Genomic DNA, 16,758 nt, shown 5'->3' on the forward strand with positions numbered 1-16,758 from the left:
AAGAAAGAAAGAAAGAAAGAAAGAAAGAAAGAAAGAAAGAAAGAAAGCTAGCTGTGGGGGACAACGCAGAGAAGTTGGAGTTAGAGGCTGTTTATGAGAATGTACAATGATGCAACTCTTCTAAAACAGCTTGTCAAAAAGTTAAACATAGTTACCACATCTTCAATGACACTTCATACATCCTCCAAAGAACTGAAAACATATGCCCCTCTCTTCCCCAAAGCCTCAGGCCTGAATGCCCACAGCAGCAGTGGGCATCCTCTTTAAAAAAACAAAAAAACAAACAAACCAAAAAAAAAAAAAAAAAAAAGAAAACTGAGGGCTGGAGAGATGGCTCAGAACTTAAGAGCATTGGCCGCTCTTCCAGAGGTCCTGAGTTCCATTCCCAGCAACCGCATGGTGGCTCACAACCATCTATAATGAGATCTGGTGCCCTCTGCTGGCATGCAGGTGTGCAGGCAGACAGACCATTGTACACATAATACACAAATCTTTAAAAAAAAAAAAAAAAGTGAAATAACTCAAATGATAAAGATAAATAAACTGTAGAATAAGGCACACGCCATTTGGCAGCAAAAGGAAGAGGAGTATTGTTGCATGCTGTGACACAAGTAAACCTTGAAAACATTCCCTGCAATCACAAAAGGCTAGTGTTGCATAGTCAATAGACAAATCCGTAGCGACAGAAAGTAAAATATTGGTTGTGTGCAGATGGTGGAGATGGAAGAAAAGGAATGTTTTGGCTTAGATGTAAAGCTTCTCTCCAGGCTTGTATGTTGAAGGCTTGGTCCTGATGAGAACAGAGTTCAGAGGTGGGAATTTCAGGAAGTGATTGGATGCTGATTAATCAATGGATTAATCCCTTGATGGATTCATGATATGATGTATTGGGAGGTGGTAAGAGGGGGGGGTCTAGTTAGGAAAAGCAGGCCAGTGAGTGCATGCCTGGGAGAGATGTGTGTTTGCTATCTCCTCTCTCTCTCTCTCTCTCTCTCTCTCTCTCTCTGTCTTTCTCTCTCTCTCTCCCTGCTTCCTGGCTAAGCTAAGGAAGCTAAGCAGCCTCCTGCACCACACATGCTATGATGCTCTGCCTCCCCATGAGCCTATGGACCATATGGACCACAGGCTTGAAAGCACTGAAACCAGGAGCCAGAATGAGTCTCTTCTCTTTCAAGTTGTTTCTTTCAGGCATTTGTCACAGTGATGAAAAGTCTGAGGAATGCAGATGGAAAGACTGTTAGTGGGTTTGTGGTTTCTTAAGAGAATAAAAATGTTCTAAAATTGATTTAATGGTGGTTGCATAACAGTGACTATATTAAAAAAAATCCTTGAAATAAAAAAAAAACCTTTTTGAACAAGTCAGAATATGATATATAAACTAATCCTAACACATTTTTTTTTTTGTCTTAAAAATCCTGCTTTTAGGGCTGGAGAACTGGCCCCGCGGTTGAGCGCTTGACGCTCTTGCAGAGGACTGGAGTTTGAGTCCCGGGATACACACTGGACTGCGCACAGCTGCCTGTAACTGCAGCCCCGAGGGCTCCAACCTTCTCCTTGGGCACCTGTGCACACACGCACGCACACGCACACACACAGTCGCACACACGTTCACATAAGTTTAAAAAAAGGAATCTTTAAAAAAACATTCTGCTTCAATTCTCAGAGGACTTCTTTAAGGGAAGACACCAGCTGTAATTTCCAAGGTATTTGGGAATTTTTCACTCCCACACTAAGGCCGAACTCGAATTCCCCGGATAGTATCATAAAGGCTTTTTGCGGGGTTTCCAGGTTCACTCAGCTAAAGGGAATCCTTAAAACGGTGCAGGCCTTAGGGTGTGGCTTTTCCTTCCTTACCTTGGCCACACCTACCGTTCCACCCGGTCCGGTCTCTAAAGCATTTCCCTCCCAGCTCTGCCTAACCTTCCCTCTAACATTCCCAACACTCACTCCAAAGTTCCAGTCACCGATAATGTCAGTGTTTCTCAAACCGAGTGTGCTGCTTCCTAAAAGCAATCAAAGCCTTTTAAGGAGAAGGGACCTTGGGATGAGAGTCCAGTCCCTCCGCAGCTGTGGAGACGCTAGGTTCTGTCATCTAATAGCATTTATGGGGAGCACCCCTGGGGGACTTCTGGCCTTTCCTAAGTCCTGTCTTGAGTTACCTATACTGATGGGAAGCCTAGTTTTGAACTCTTTGCACCTAAACTAGCTGCATCACCTGGGAGGGACACCCGGCTTCTCTCTGTGTAGGACAGTAGTAGTGAGTCAGCCATAGATAACGCCCTACCCACATCCGCCATGCTCACCCCCATCACCTCCCCGTAGCGGTGGGAGACAGCTCATACCACCTTGTGCTCTCCCCTGCCAGGGCCATGGGAACCATCATGGCCTTTTGATAGCCACCTACGGGGAAAAGTGAGGTACCAAAGACTCCCCTTCTCCCCTTGCTGCTCTCAGAGACTGCTTCAGGAAAAATAAGACAAGTGCCTTCCCTGTTGGGAGCACAGAGGTCCTTGCCCTCAACAGAGGGCAAGTGCTGGGGAAGCCAGGAAGGTTAAACACGCAGGGTTGCCTTTCCAAGGGAAAAGATGAATAACCTGTTTTCCACCCAGAAGGCTGGGAATGGAGGTGCCTAACCACCTAGGTAACGCTGTGCTATCTGCAGGGCCAAGCCATACCTCGCTCTCCCAAGCTCCCACAACCGGGACTGGAGATGATTACTAGCCGAGGTGACCTTTTCACTATCTGTGTGTTCAGGGGCTCCCTCAAGCTGTCACAGCCAGGACTGGAGGTGGCTAATAGTCTGGATGACCTCAATGCTAGCCGTGCCATCAAGACCACACCAGCTCCTCATCTAGGCCCTAAGCTAACACATCTATAGAACCCATCTTCGTGGAAGAAGTGACATGTACTTTGAGAGAGTGCGATGTACTTATGACTCTTTGTGTACAGGAGATTGTTACACCAGGAAAATTTCCCCCCAATTACACTGTACTTAAATATGCCTAAGAAAAACTGCCCAGTGTCAGACTCTAGAAATTTGAACCAACACGGGCTACTGAGTCATGCTGAGCTGGGTTTCCTTCTTGCCTCACACCACACGATTGTTACTCTGCTGGCCCTGGTGTCTGCAGAGACTCCTCCCCCCCCCCCACACACAAAATACACACACACATACATACACACACACTTCCCCAAGGTTTGCTTTGGAGATTAAATGGGAATAAAACAAAACTCCCAGTACACTCAAAATAAACGAGAGGATTGAGTTACCACACCTTTTTCACGTCAAAATTCTCTTGCACTGGAGGAGATGGGCATTTCCCAAGATGGAAGCTTTGTCCCTTGGATGCAGTGAAGAGGCCTGCCAGCATGGCCACGAGCAACAGCATGGTCGCCATCTTGGGGCCAGGTGGCTCCAGGAGAGACCTGGGGAGAAACAGAGCAGCCAGAGGTGTTTGGCTCTCCGGTTGACACGCAGTGATGGCGAGTCCTTATGGACCCTGGCCATCATTCAGTTGCTATTCTTCTCAGCACTGAGCTGGTGCATCCAGCAGCTGCTGCCAGCCTGGTTGTCCATCTGCAGCAGGCCACGACCTCAAAGCATCTCTTCCTGGGTTAGCCTCCTTCATGGATCCACACCCTCCCATGCCCCATTTCGTATTTCTCCAGGGTGGGAACCCTGTCTGGTTCTCCTCAGAATCACCCCCAGGGTCTTGGCAATGTCAGGGCTCAGTCGATATTTGTTTCTGGAACAAAAATAATGTGTATGCAGGGACTAGGCAAAGAGGTGCACTGGAAAGGCAAAGGGTCTGTGAATGAAAGCATAGCGCCCAAATCCAAACCACGCACAACACTAAGGGAATGCTCCCCCAGACAGCCACATCTTACTCTTGCCAATGCCTTGCTGGGCTGCCCTCAGGCTTGGTCTGGGACTGCTTAATAGCCTGTGGGGGACCCCAGCATTACACAGGTGGATTCTGGCTCTGGCACCTACTACGTGTAGCTGTGCAAGTTAGGCCTTTGCTTGTTGGACTATAAAGTTGGACTAATGGTCATGTCTATCTCATGACTCTTTTTGAAAATGAAATGGGATAAAATAAAGCCAGGAATGGTGGTAAAGGGGCCTACTAGGGAGGCTTAGATGGGACAATGTTGGAGTCCACCAACTCAAGACCAGCTTTAGTGGCATGGGAAGACACCCTGCCACACACACTGGAGAAAGAGAGAGAGAGAGAGAGAGAGAGAGAGAATACGAATATGAGTCTCTGAGTAAATGGGTGCTCAGCAAATACTGGATTTTTTATTTTTTTTTATTTAATTTTTTAAGACAGTGTCTCGCTATTGTTCCTGGCTAGACTGGAACTTGCTGTGTAGACTGGGTTGGTCTCAAATTCACAGAGATCTTCCCTTCTCTGTCTCCTGAGTGCTGGAAATTAAAGACACGCACCTCTTGTCCAGCTAACTACTAGCAATTGTTATTACGAAAAGCAGCAACAGGATTGCCTTTCCCAAATGTTTTCCATGTCCACTGAGGGTGTTTTTCATACAGGACGTGCATTTAGCCAGAGAAGGCCTGTCAGCTGACGTGTAGGAGTGCAGCACCATTTCAATACAGAAGTCCTCTGTATTGAAGGCCACAACTGGCTCTGGAGAGGCGGTGGACAGGGGCGTGAGATGGCTGTCAGTGCAGGCTCTGGATGGAGACTTGGGGCTCCTCTGCCTCTTTCCCTAACTTGCCTTCCCTCTGTTCCCTTTGTGTGACTCCTTGCCTCTCGCTGCACACAAGCTATTTCCAGCTCGCTGCCTTTCTCTCTGTGATGAAGATGACTGAGTCAATGCAAGCAAAATGTTCTCAGAGCTGAGCATTTAAAAGGATGTGTCATAACAGGAATAATTATAACCACTTTATTATGAGTCTCTGATCCTCCAAATAACTTTAATAATCAATAGCCTTTTCTTCTGAAGGTTTTGTTGCCTGACTTTCAAAAGAACAGTTATGTAAGGAGTGGGAGCTGCCAGCTGGGGCGGGTTTGGGGGGGGTGGCTGCTGAAGTTCTCTTGAGCAAATCTGTGGTGGGACCACCATCTTCAGTCCTGGAGACCCCCTTCCCCATCACAATATAAACAACACCTGTCTTTTGACATTTCAGAGGGTGGAATGTCTGCAGAAGCCCAGCCCAAACTCACAAATTTTTGCACCCATTCTCAAGAGCTTTTGGAATCCCTGTAGCTCTACCCAACAGGCGTAAGCCAATGGTCTTGCCCAAGCACTGGACTTTAAAGTGTGGCACATAGTATGTAGACTCTACTGCATTTCCAAAATGGATAGGAACTTAGAGGACATCTATCCAGCCCCCCCCCTCACCCCTGCCAGCTGTGCAGATGGGGAAACTGAGGCCTGAAAGGGAGCAGGACCTTGACAGGGCCAGCTCTCGACACAGAGCTTCTCTACCACTCTCCCTCCTGTGTCCATCTTTGTGCCTTCCAGAAAATGCCTGCTTGTGAGACCTGATGAGCTTGCCTCACCATGCAACAGTGATAACAAGTCAACCCATGTCTAACTTTGACAAATGTCTCCTTACAAGATGTTCCCTTGTGGGCTGAAACATACTCTTGCGTTCTGTGGGAGGATTCAGAACAAGGCCAGCTAACTCTCCTTGACTACATGGCTTCTAGAGAGGCCGCCTGGTTGTTTGAGTTTTCTTCCTATAGCTAAACGTTCTTGAGTGGGGAGAGGCTGATAACATCATTTTCCATTCTCCTTCTCTTTGGATTCATGTAACCTGACAGAGCATGCTATTGGTGTGCATGTTTAACTCTGGGTAAAAGATGTGTTTGGTTTGGTTGGTTGGTTTTTTGAGACAGGTTTTTCCTGTGTAGCCTTGGCTGTCCCAGACTTGTTTTGTAGACCAGACTTGCCTCAAACTCACAGAGATCCACCTGCTTCTGCCTCCCCTAGAGCCAGCACCACCACAGCAGGCTTAAAGTTGCATGTTTTATGATGCAGGTTTTCCTTTTCTTCTAATATCACAGGTGAGTTTACTTTAAGAAATAAGTGTAACTAATTTTAACTATTAAATAACTTAAAGGTAATTCTGCCAAGGCTGTAGTGCACCCTGCACCAGGCACTGATTGTGGGTACGTTGTAGACCAAATACACTGAGCTCTTCCATGGGAAGCATTGGCTGGGAGACCCACTGTGTGCTCTGCACCAAAGCTCCAACGTCTCATCTGGAAGCCAGCTGTGCTGAAATTGACCCTGTTCTCTGTAAGGTCAATTTACCAAGAGCACATGTGTGTCACTGTAACCACAGTCCCTGATGTTAAGAAGCTCTATGACATTAACTAGATTTGGAGATTACACATGATAAAATAAAATGTTTGCATGGGTGAATAGATCTTAAAAACAAACACATGTAGCCTTTTAATAGAACAAGAACCGTATCTTTTTGTTTTATTTTCTTCTTTTTCTACATAGCCTGGCTGTCCTCAAGATTGCTCTGTAACTCAGGCTGTCCTACAGTTTGTGATCTCTGCTTCACCAGTGCTAGGGCTAAAGGATTACACCACTATACCCAGCAAACCACATATTCTAAACAAAATATGTTTGTACTCTGATCACACAATTCATTCCAGTTTTCAGCTGATCTTACTGTCAGGCGCAGGCGAATCACACTTGAGAATTCATCTGGTGCTGTGTTGGCACACAGGCAACTTTCTCATGGTCTTCTTTTGGTATGGGATAGAAGCAGCCTTCAGGGCAAGCACAGGCTTACCTACTCCTCTACTTTGTCACCAGAAAACTGGGGCCAATAGCACTTAGAGCCTATAAAAGCCCTCAGTCAGCATTTACTGAAAGTTTATAGTCGAAAGGGGGCAATGGAAAGTCAAGACAGTCTCTATTTTAAACATCATTTATCCTAAGCGAAAGTTAAAACCACGTACATACCTCTTGTATCAAGATGAAGGCAGTTTCCACACAGAATCCTGCAAGTGAGGCGGCTGTTTGGTGCTTGGCTTCTCCCAGGTCACTTTATAAGCTGCGAGCAGGCCATTGCCCTTTGATAGTCATCATGCCACACCCCACACACACAGCTCGGGGGAGACTGGCCTCAAAGCTGAGCTCTGTGTGAGGCACAAAGATGGGAAGCTGTGTCTGTCCCCTCCCTTAATTTCCTTTCCAGCTGCTCCCTGAAGAAGAAACAACGAGATATTGTTTGTGTGTGTGAGAGAGAAAGACAAAGTGCATTTTCATTCAAAACACCCCCTTTTATTTTTTTCTTTGTGGGTTTTCAACTTTAATTTTTTTTTTTTTTTTTTTTTTTTTTTTTTTTTTTTGCCAGAATGCCTTTGTAAGTTCCAGCAAGAGGAACTGTACTATGCTTCCAAACATCTGGTATTTATTTTTTCATTTTTGTGTAAATGAAAAATCAACAGTTTCATTTCCTGAGATGGGGCAGGAACACTGTATCCCACGCATCCCTGGTCAGGGATCAGTTATGAGACCCAGGGCGGGTCCCTGTTCCAGTGAGCTTCAGTTTCTCCATTGTGAGGTCGAGACAGACATGACGGTCTTCACTAGAAAGGGACATGTAAGGGACATGCCAGTTCTATGCCAGCTGGGGTCAAAATTGAGGGCATCAGAGAATCTTCCACAGTCCCCCTCTCTGCACCCTTTGCAACAGGCCCTCCTCCCTTGTGTAGCTTGGAGCCAGAAAGTGGGGTGCGAATTTAAAATGGGGACTTCTGGCTCAGCCACATTAGGGCATACCGTAGGTATACCCAGATGGCTACAGACTTGGAAACCTGATGAATAGTGCTTCTGCAGTGCAGACTGCCGAACGAACGAAGAGGCACGCTGTGCATTCCAGCTTAAATTACACAGCATAACTGCTAGCCATTCAAATTCATACTCAGATCTTCAGGCCTCAAAGAGGTCTGTAGACAGAACTACTGAGGCTACCTCAGACAGGACTCTGCTTTTAATATTCAGAGTGGATGGGGCCACAGGCTCCATAAGGACCTTTCTTCCCTCAGGATCTACAATTTTACAATGATTTTCAGCCAAATGGTGCTCAGGACAAACCTTACTGTAGAGGATGAGAGTGGACAGTAGAAGAAGGAAGAGCTCAGGGGACTGAACAAATCCACAGGGTCCTGCACGACGTTCGGACCACTGAAGATCTCAGAGACAAGGCGGTTAGTGGGTTCTATGTTGATACAGCCAGTGGGACATAAGGGACCTCTGCTGTTAACTGATCATTACTATTTGCCTCCAGGGAGTGAATCTGTGATGTTGAGGAGTAAAGCTCAGGGAGGCCTCTTCCCCTTAGCATCCGTGAAAGGGCACAGGGCTGTGAATCAAGACAAGAGGTCTATCTAGATAAAAAAAAAAAAAAAAAAATTGTCATCACCTTGCCTCAGGCCTTAGCTCCAGCTGTACTCTCCTTCCATGTCAGCATCCTGTGGTCAGAACATGGCTCCTCAGACAGGAGGGGAAGACAGGACCAAGCAGGGCAGAAATGACAAAGGAAGCTAGAGGAGGGGCATGACAGCTTGGGGACCACTAAGCCCCGTGGGTCCCACACAGCTTAGCTGGCATGGGTCAGTGCCAGGAGACGCCTGGCTGCTTCCCACCTCCCACACTATGCACTTTGGCCAGGCCCCTGGGTCTCCTGGGGAGCAGCAGGACTCACAGGCTCCAACTTCTTCTCCCTGTGTGTCCTCACCACAGGGAAGGGCAGACAGAGAGGCAGTGTGTGCAGGAGGGAGGGGTGTGGGAGAAGATGCCTCTGCATGCAGCTGTCACCACAGGTCCTCAGCCTCAGGACCAGAGGGACCACATCCCAGATGCAGGGCATGGGGTGGGAGGCATGATGATGTTCACCCCGAATCAGGAACGGATGAGCACAGGTTCTCTCCTGTACCCTGATGGGAACAATACGAGCTATGCCATATTGAACTTCATAGCCACATTCTATGAAGTTCAAAGAAGCCAAGAAGCATGGCTCCCCAAGGCAGGATCTGGAGCTCTTTCAGAGTCCAAACAATTCCTGGTGAACTATAGTAACCCAGGCCCAGGCAAAGGAGACAGCCGCCTCCAACTCCATCCTGTTCTCACAGCTTGTTTTGATACAAGAAGAATTTCTTCAGTGTGTTGTTTTCAGGGTCTGTTCTCAAGGGCTTGCCCGGCACTCAGCCTAGTGGACACTTAATGACCAGGAAGGCTGCCTTCCAATATCAGGTTACTGGTTTAGCAAGGAACATTGCCTGATTTTTTCCACAGCTTATTTAATTGCCTGGTTCAAGCAGTCTGCTGAGTCTTCCAAGAAATTGCTGTACTACTGCATTTGCATTCTCCTCTCTCTTTCTCTCTCCCTCTTTCTCTGTGTGGTGTGTGTGTGTGTTGAATGTGTGTTGTGTGTGTGTCTTTGTGTTGTATGTGTGCGTAGTATTGTATGTGCATGTGGCATGTGTGTTGCCTGTGTTGTATGTGTCTTTGTGTGTTCTTTGTAGTGTGTGTGTGTGTGTGTGTTTTGTGTGTGTGTGTGTGTGTGTGTGTGTGTGTGTGTTGGAGAGCCCCTGTTGGTCAGCTGCGATCTTTAAGCTTCAGGAGAAAGGCACCCTTTTTTAGTAAGACATTAGTGGCTGGGTCGGACTAGCCTTGGATTTTAGTCCAAAGTCCTAAGCCAGTTAGAGGACAGAAGAGAGAGGGGCCTAGAGAAGAGAGAAGGGCCTGGAGAAGAGAGAAGGGCCTGGAGATCCTGGTCAGGCTGTTTAGAATGTTAGGAGGATGACACTTTCATGAAGCTCAAGGTAGACTCAGGACTCAGACACTGTGCACAATGGCCAGCAAACTCTTCCCTGGCAGAATATTGGTGCTTTCTTGTCCTCCCGTATCCCAGGTCACCTGTGTTCCCTTCCTAACTTCCTCTGTTCACCCCTCACCCCTCCATGAGTGCTCATCACAGAGTGTTGCCTGGAGACAAAGAATGAGAGGGTAGGAGGTGCCTACACGGAGTCGTCTCTGTCACAGGTAGGATAAGGCAGGTAGGCCTCACTGGCTAAGCCAGCTGAACCAAAGGCAAAAATGAGGAAAACAGACAGGAAAAGAGAAGAAGAAAAAAGCCAGAGCTGTAACTGGGAGAGGGAAGTGACTTGCCTTTTACTCCATGCCCCTGCCTTGGGAAACCTTTTCTTTCTTCCCGTCCTAACAACCCCTTGCTCCCTGTGGCTGGTGTCTCTACCCTCTGTCCTTACAGATGAGGTAGTTCCGCCATAGCACATTTAGATTCCTAAATAAAACTCCAGTTTGCCAACAGTAGACTGAATTTTATAGCTCTACACGCTATAAACAGTGACACTACTGCCAGAACCCCAGTGACTCTTACATGTGCCAGAGGCCGAGAGGTCTGTCTTTGGTTCTTTTCTCACAACAATCAGGCATTCTCTTTCCCATGCAGGGCCTTCTCCTGCAACACCCCTCCCACGATGTCCCCATCCCTTCCTCTCTCCAGGCCCTTGCTCAGATGCTACTTTTCCTTAAAATGGTCTCTCAAAAAATAACAGTGTTGCCACTAGCACTTTTCTGGCTTCTGTCCATCCTTATTAGACCCTCACCTCACTGTAACCACGGTCCTGTTTTCCTGTTTCTTTTGTTTCCCTGATAATATTCAGGCTCTGTAAGCTCCTGGCATTTGTGTCCTCGGCCCTCGCTCTGCTTCCCTCGGGTGCTTCCCAAAAACTGAATTGAATGGATACTACCCCAAGATTCTAATGTGCATCCAAAGATAAAAAACAAAGAGCTAGAGGTAACATTCCAGACTTGTCTGTGGGAATTAACTTGCTAGAAAAGCGCTAACCTCTTGGTTTGCATCTTTTCCATCTAAATCGTATTTTTTTTTTCTAGGAATTGCTGATTATTGAAAGATGCATAATTAGCCTCTCTTCAACATCACAGAGAGAATATTGCCTTCTACTCTGTCAAAGGACAAAATTGCTATAAGCACAAGGACCTCAATTGCTTTTAGTTGCAATTCCACTGTATAGGAAAGGGTTTCTGGATGCTGGGCGAGGCAGTGGTTAGCTTTTTCCACAGAGAAGGTCAGAGAGAAGTAAAGACATAACAAAGCTGTTGTTTCAAAGAAAGATCTGGTTTAGGTTTCTCACTGGCTGAGAGTCAAAAAATTTCAACACACCGGCCAATCCATCGTGAGACTGCCTGCCAAGAACTCTACTCCATTTTTAAAGAAGTATCTCAAACAAAAGTATCAGAACAGCTGACAGGCCACACTGATGATTAAGGGTTAACCTTAATCTTAACCTCATGACCTTTGGTTTTTGAGACTCTAGCACTTTCTCATCTACAAACCTGAATGATACCTCTCCTCAACCACCCTGATTCTCTAGACAAGGGAAATAAGCAAGCCGGATAAATCTTTACTCGATCCTTAAACTTGGGTGACATCCTTAGAATAATATAATTCCAGAAGCTCCAAATCACATATGTAACCACTGTTAGCTGCACATCTCCTCTGCCTCTTTGCTCCATACTGACTCATCCTGAAGTTCTTTTGCCTGTGGTAAGATCACAGCTTCTCCGGAGCAGGCAAGAGATGCTTCGGGCTACGGCACAGGCTACAGCACAGGCTACAACACCTCCTGCTGCATGAAAGCACTAGCTGAGGGATGTCCTCATGCTAAAACTGGCCATTTGTGGGGGCGGGAGGGGGCAGGGTTGTGTTCCACTCTAGCTTTTGGCCAACCTGGGTCTCTTGCCCTGTCTCTGCTGCTCCTGGGAAAGCTAGGGACTTCAGAGAAGCAACTTAGTTCAGCTCGTTGGGCCTAGCACAGGAGCTCAGTCCAAACAAAGCTTCCTATAAATCCTATTTTGGTAACTCGAAAGTTTTCAACAAAAGCAAGAGCAATTTTGCTGAAGTTTCTAAATTTGTAAGTCGGTCACCACTCTATCCCTCCACTTTATTTCTGAGTGCTGAGTCAGCAACAAGGAAATGGAAGGTAGCAGAGAAGTCCTCGCAATGAGTACTTTTTCTCCTCTAAGTGGTCTCAAGCCATTTTCCCTCATTAGCCAAACATTTTTTAAACCAAAAGACATTCTTCTTTAATATATATTTTTAAAAATTAGGTTTCGTCTTCACACACGCACGCATTACTTTGATCATACTCCCCCAGCATTATCCTCTTACCCACCCCTACTCTCACCAACCCTTGTTCCAAGCGCCTTCCAGCATTTTTATTTTTTCCTTCTTCCCTTCCCCCTCTCCCTCCTGTTCTTCCACTGAGTTTAATTAGGGCTGCCTGCCTGAGCCTGGGTGGGGGGTTATCTGCTTGAGTGAGGCCAATTTACCATTGGCTATACCATTGAGGACACACTACGCCCCCCCCCCCCCATCATTAGCTGCCTAGAGCTCCTCAGGGAGGGGTGGGGCTTTGTAGGCCTGTCCCCTCCCCAGTTCAAGGTGAAATGTTGAAGGGCCCAGTCTTGAAGAGCACGTTCTTTTGAAACCCAGAGAAAAACAGAATAAGCTGTTTTGAGGAGTGATTTGATTGAACAGTGATCCGTCAAATCTCTGCTAGCTTAACTACAAATAACAGCGATGTTCTGTGCTTGCTTTGGTAATGAACAAGCTTTGGTGTTTGTTTTTTTCGTTTGTTTGTTTTAGAGATGAGCGATGACTTCATCTGTTTCACAGAGGTTCAAACCTCCAGCAACTTCAATCTGGGCCGGCACAAGTGTCCAAGAGCAGATGTGATAAACCAGGCTTTGTCTCAGGGCAGGAGTCTGTGGAAGGAGTCAGCCATCTTTATACCTAGCCATGGCCCCTTTCTATGTCTAACTTCTAGTCCTTCATGAGTGCCTCCTGCTCCTACAGCTTAGATCTGAGCATTGCTGTGCTGTCAATGATTCTCCTAGGTCTCTCCACGTAAAGCCTAATATCCGAACACAACGCTGAATGATGTTCTGAACAGACTTTGTTAAAGGTCACGGCACATCTCTGCACTAATGCACAAAGATCTGCCTCGCTCACCTGCTGCAAATGCTGGTGTCCCCACTCCCACCCTCACCCCCAGCACATTTCTTTACAGACATGGCCTGTGGTTTTAAAGGAACACAGTGCTCTGGTTGGGAGATCTTCCATCACACAAGTGACTGCCTTAATGTTGCCACTATAAAACCCACAGCAAAGATGAAACTATATTTGGTGAACACTTTGTGGCAAGAAATAAAGAACCATTTTATCCCTCAAAATGGACGTCTCCTTGACGAAAATATCTGTTTCTTTTTTCTTTCTTTTCTTTTTTTAGTTTTTTTTTTTTTTTCCCAGATAGGGTTTCTCTGGTAGCCCTCGCTGTCCTGGACTCACTTTGTAGACCAGGCTGGCCTTGAACTCACAGAGAGAATCTCAGAGTGCTGGGATTACAGGTGTGTGCCACTGCACCCATTTCCTAATAAGTGGATAAGTGGTTCTCTCAGACATTAGAGTCTCCCTGTTGGTCTTGCTGAAATGATTTTTCCTTCAACAATTAAAGGGCAGGTAAGCATGGTTGTACTGTTCATGTAAAAACCAGTCTGAGAGGTGTCTTTGTCCTCTTGGATCCCACCCCTCCCAGTCAGTGTCACTTTCTGCTTTGTATTTCCACAGCACATCACACTGTGCCATCACACCCTGTCAGCCATCACCCTCATGTCCCTCTCCTTCTAAAGTGTGTCTGGTCTCTCAAACAGGGGCACCTGGCATGTGCTCAGTGTTTACTAAGTGTTACCACAAAGATGATACGGTGAGTGACGGAATGCTTAGTTCTCAGTCCTTTCAGGGCTTGGTTTTTAGGAAAGAAAATGGAGTTACAAACCAGATGTGATGATATGCTCCCAGCCACTTAGGATGCTGAGGCAGGAGGATTCCTTGAACCCCAAAGTTCAAGATTGTCATTAGGAATAGAGACCTGATCTGAAGAAGAAGAAGAAGAAGAAGAAGAAGAAGAAGAAGAAGAAGAAGAAGCAAAATGGTTAAGTCTTTCCAAGTGAAGTTGGATAGTTGGAAGATGACACTCAGACTTGCTAATGGCTAAACTGAAGAATATTCAAGTACAGTTTTATCAACAGTTAAGGCCAGTGTCAGACATTGAAGATTTCTGGCTACTAGAAAAGTAGATCCCTTAAGACAGTTTCTATTCACCAGGGACCACCCTTAATCCTCCAGGAACCTCTCTTAACCTTTCCCCAAAGGTCAACTAACTCCGGCAAGGGCACATAGTTCCAGTTCAGTACAGGTATCAGTTTCTATCTCCACCCTGCTGACTCTCATATAAAATCTGCTTGTTTCTCCCTCATTTTGCTTTTCTCTCTGTAACCCCTCCCCCAGAGATGGCCTTGGCAGTTTGATTCCCCCAAAAAATCTTTCTTTCTGCCCACAGGATGGTCTAGTTCAGCAGTTTCTCGATGCCATCGATTATAATCATTAAATCAGCAATGAAAACAAGTTTGCATTTTAGGATTTCTTCACAGCCAATGAGCTGCCTCCAAAAACAACCATTGTGTAAGCCTCCTACAGAAACCTTTCCCTTTGCTTTTGGTATTCAATGCAGTTCACACTGCCCCAACTCAGTATGCTCCAACTGCAGTTTCTGCCTCCCCAATCCCTGTTACATCATTTGATGGTGTCAATGCCTTCTCTGTTAGTATGCTTTCTTTAGAGAACATTAAACACTTCGTGATTTATTCATGATATCTCTTTCCTCTCCTTCTACCCCCTTGTTGTCATTTCCTTATGTCAAAGAGCTGGGACTGGTTGGTACCAAAGGTACCAAATATGAAGAAAAACTTTTTTTTCAAGACAGGTTTTGTGTGTGTGTGTGTGTGTGTGTGTGTGTGTGTGTGTGTGTGTGTAGCCTTGGCTGTACTGGAACTCACTTTGTACACCAGGCTGGCCTCGGACTCAGAGATCCGCCTGCCTCTGCCTCCCGAGTGCTGGGATTAAAGGTGTGTGTCATCACTGCCCAACACAAAAACTTCTTAAAAGCAGTAGTGTTTGCAGATACTAGTTAGAATCTCAGCACTTTGGAAAAGCTGGCCTGGTGCAGGTTGAGCAAGTATTGCCTTATCGTGAGCTAGTTCTAGCCCTCAGAACAGGTGTTCCTTGCTCTCTGTCAAAAGTAATGTCCCATGACTAATAGATAGAAACCTTTCGGTACTTACTAACTTAGCAGACTATTAGCTTCCACGAATCCAAAATATCAGAGAAAACAACGGGCCTATAGAAAAGCTTCCTTGTCCAGTGTATGCACCCACCAATGTATTTTAAATTTGCCTTGACTGATGACTTTTTTGTTGTTGTTGTTCTGTAAAATTATTAAAAACAACAACAACAATAACTTCATGGAACTGCTTCCACATTGAAACATGGAATTTATGATAACCTACATCTGTGTTCCTGTTGCTCAAATGGTGCCAGCGTAACCGGTCTCTTACTCCCGTTAAGATGTAAGCAACTGATAAACATGAAGAAGGGATGGGAATCCAGCTATCTGGAAGGCAGGAGGCTTGGGTTTTGGTCCTAGATTTACTACCAATTGTTTTATCCTCCTTATCACATAATCAACAGCATAGACTAATATATAGCAAACAACAACACACCTAGAAACTGTAGCAGTCCTCCAGGGATTCATGGTCTGAATGCTTGGTCCCTAGCTCGTGGCATGATTTGAAGGCTATGGAGCCTTTAGGATATAGTGCCTAGGGGGTCGGAAGGGAGGTAGAGGTATAAGAGACCCCAATAAGGTAGACAAAAAGTATGCCTATAGCACTCCAGTGAGGGGCTTTTCTTAATCAGGTTGTTAGAAGCAGGAAGACTCAGCCTAAAGGACTAGTCTTCTGATGGTAGTCCACGTGAAAGGGCACAGACATAAACTTTGCATTTTGCCCACTTGCTTTCACTCTTGCTGGTAAATTCACCTATCTGGTTGCTAAGACAGCTCTTCAATCCAGCTTGTTCAGGATTCCAACCTGGACCAGAGCGCTCCAGAAGCTCTCCAGGACTCCAGCACCAGACTGGGACTGCAGAGACATCCAGGCTGGGGGACCAAACAACTCCTTCCATTTTCCATCCTGAAGCAGCCATTGTTGGACTGCTCAGACCACCACATCCCATGAGCCAGTCTAATCATTCATGCGCTCTATCAGTTCTGTTCCTTTAGGGAACCCCGCCTAACCCATTCCCATAGCCGTAAACGGAGCTCCTCCACCAAGCCTTCCCTTCGCAATAGACTGAAGCTTATGAAACTATGACACAAAGTAAGCCTTTCCTCCCTTGGCTCTGTCAGGTACGTTGTCATGGTGACTCGGAAAGTGACTAGCATATCCGCCTTGCTTAGATGTGCTGGAGACCCTGAGATTTCTAGAGCAGCGGGTCTACCCTGATCATGGTGGATGGCTGCTCTTAAGTACATCAGCCCAGCTGATTGCGCCTGCCCGCACATGCCTTCTTCCGTGAGACTTGACAGAACTACTTACAGTAACAGCCCTTGACTCCAGGAAGCTGCTTTTCAGGTCCTGGGTCAGTGCCTTTTGAATGTTGTCTCTACGAATGTCACATCCTGAAAGCAGCTGTGACTGCCAACCCCCTGAGAGAGATGAAGAGCTGAGAAGTAGGTGAGGAGACTTGCCCTCGTGACTTCTAAGGTGATGAAGCAAGACTCTAAACCTGAGTCTAGACAGACGTACATGGCTGTGTTCTGTTAC

At 46.3% G+C, this 16,758-nt stretch overlaps 1 protein-coding gene across 1 annotated transcript in view; it reads right to left on the reverse strand.

Moving 5' to 3' along the window:
- Apod (apolipoprotein D) overlaps nucleotides 1–7,062 on the reverse strand; it is an 18,184-nt gene extending 11,122 nt beyond the window's left edge. The window contains exons 1-2 of the mRNA XM_055625246.1: nucleotides 6,949–7,062; nucleotides 3,276–3,426 (exon numbers count right to left, since the gene is read on the reverse strand). Coding sequence (XP_055481221.1) covers nucleotides 3,276–3,398 — 123 coding nt within the window. The 5' untranslated portion in view covers nucleotides 3,399–3,426; nucleotides 6,949–7,062. The remainder of the gene's footprint in view (nucleotides 1–3,275; nucleotides 3,427–6,948) is intronic.
- Between the last annotated feature and the right edge of the window lie 9,696 nt (nucleotides 7,063–16,758).

The sequence above is a fragment of the Psammomys obesus genome, unplaced genomic scaffold (genome assembly GCF_907164565.1).
Source record: "Psammomys obesus unplaced genomic scaffold, mPsaObe1.curated_primary_1811, whole genome shotgun sequence".
Taxonomy (NCBI): Eukaryota; Metazoa; Chordata; class Mammalia; order Rodentia; family Muridae; genus Psammomys; species Psammomys obesus.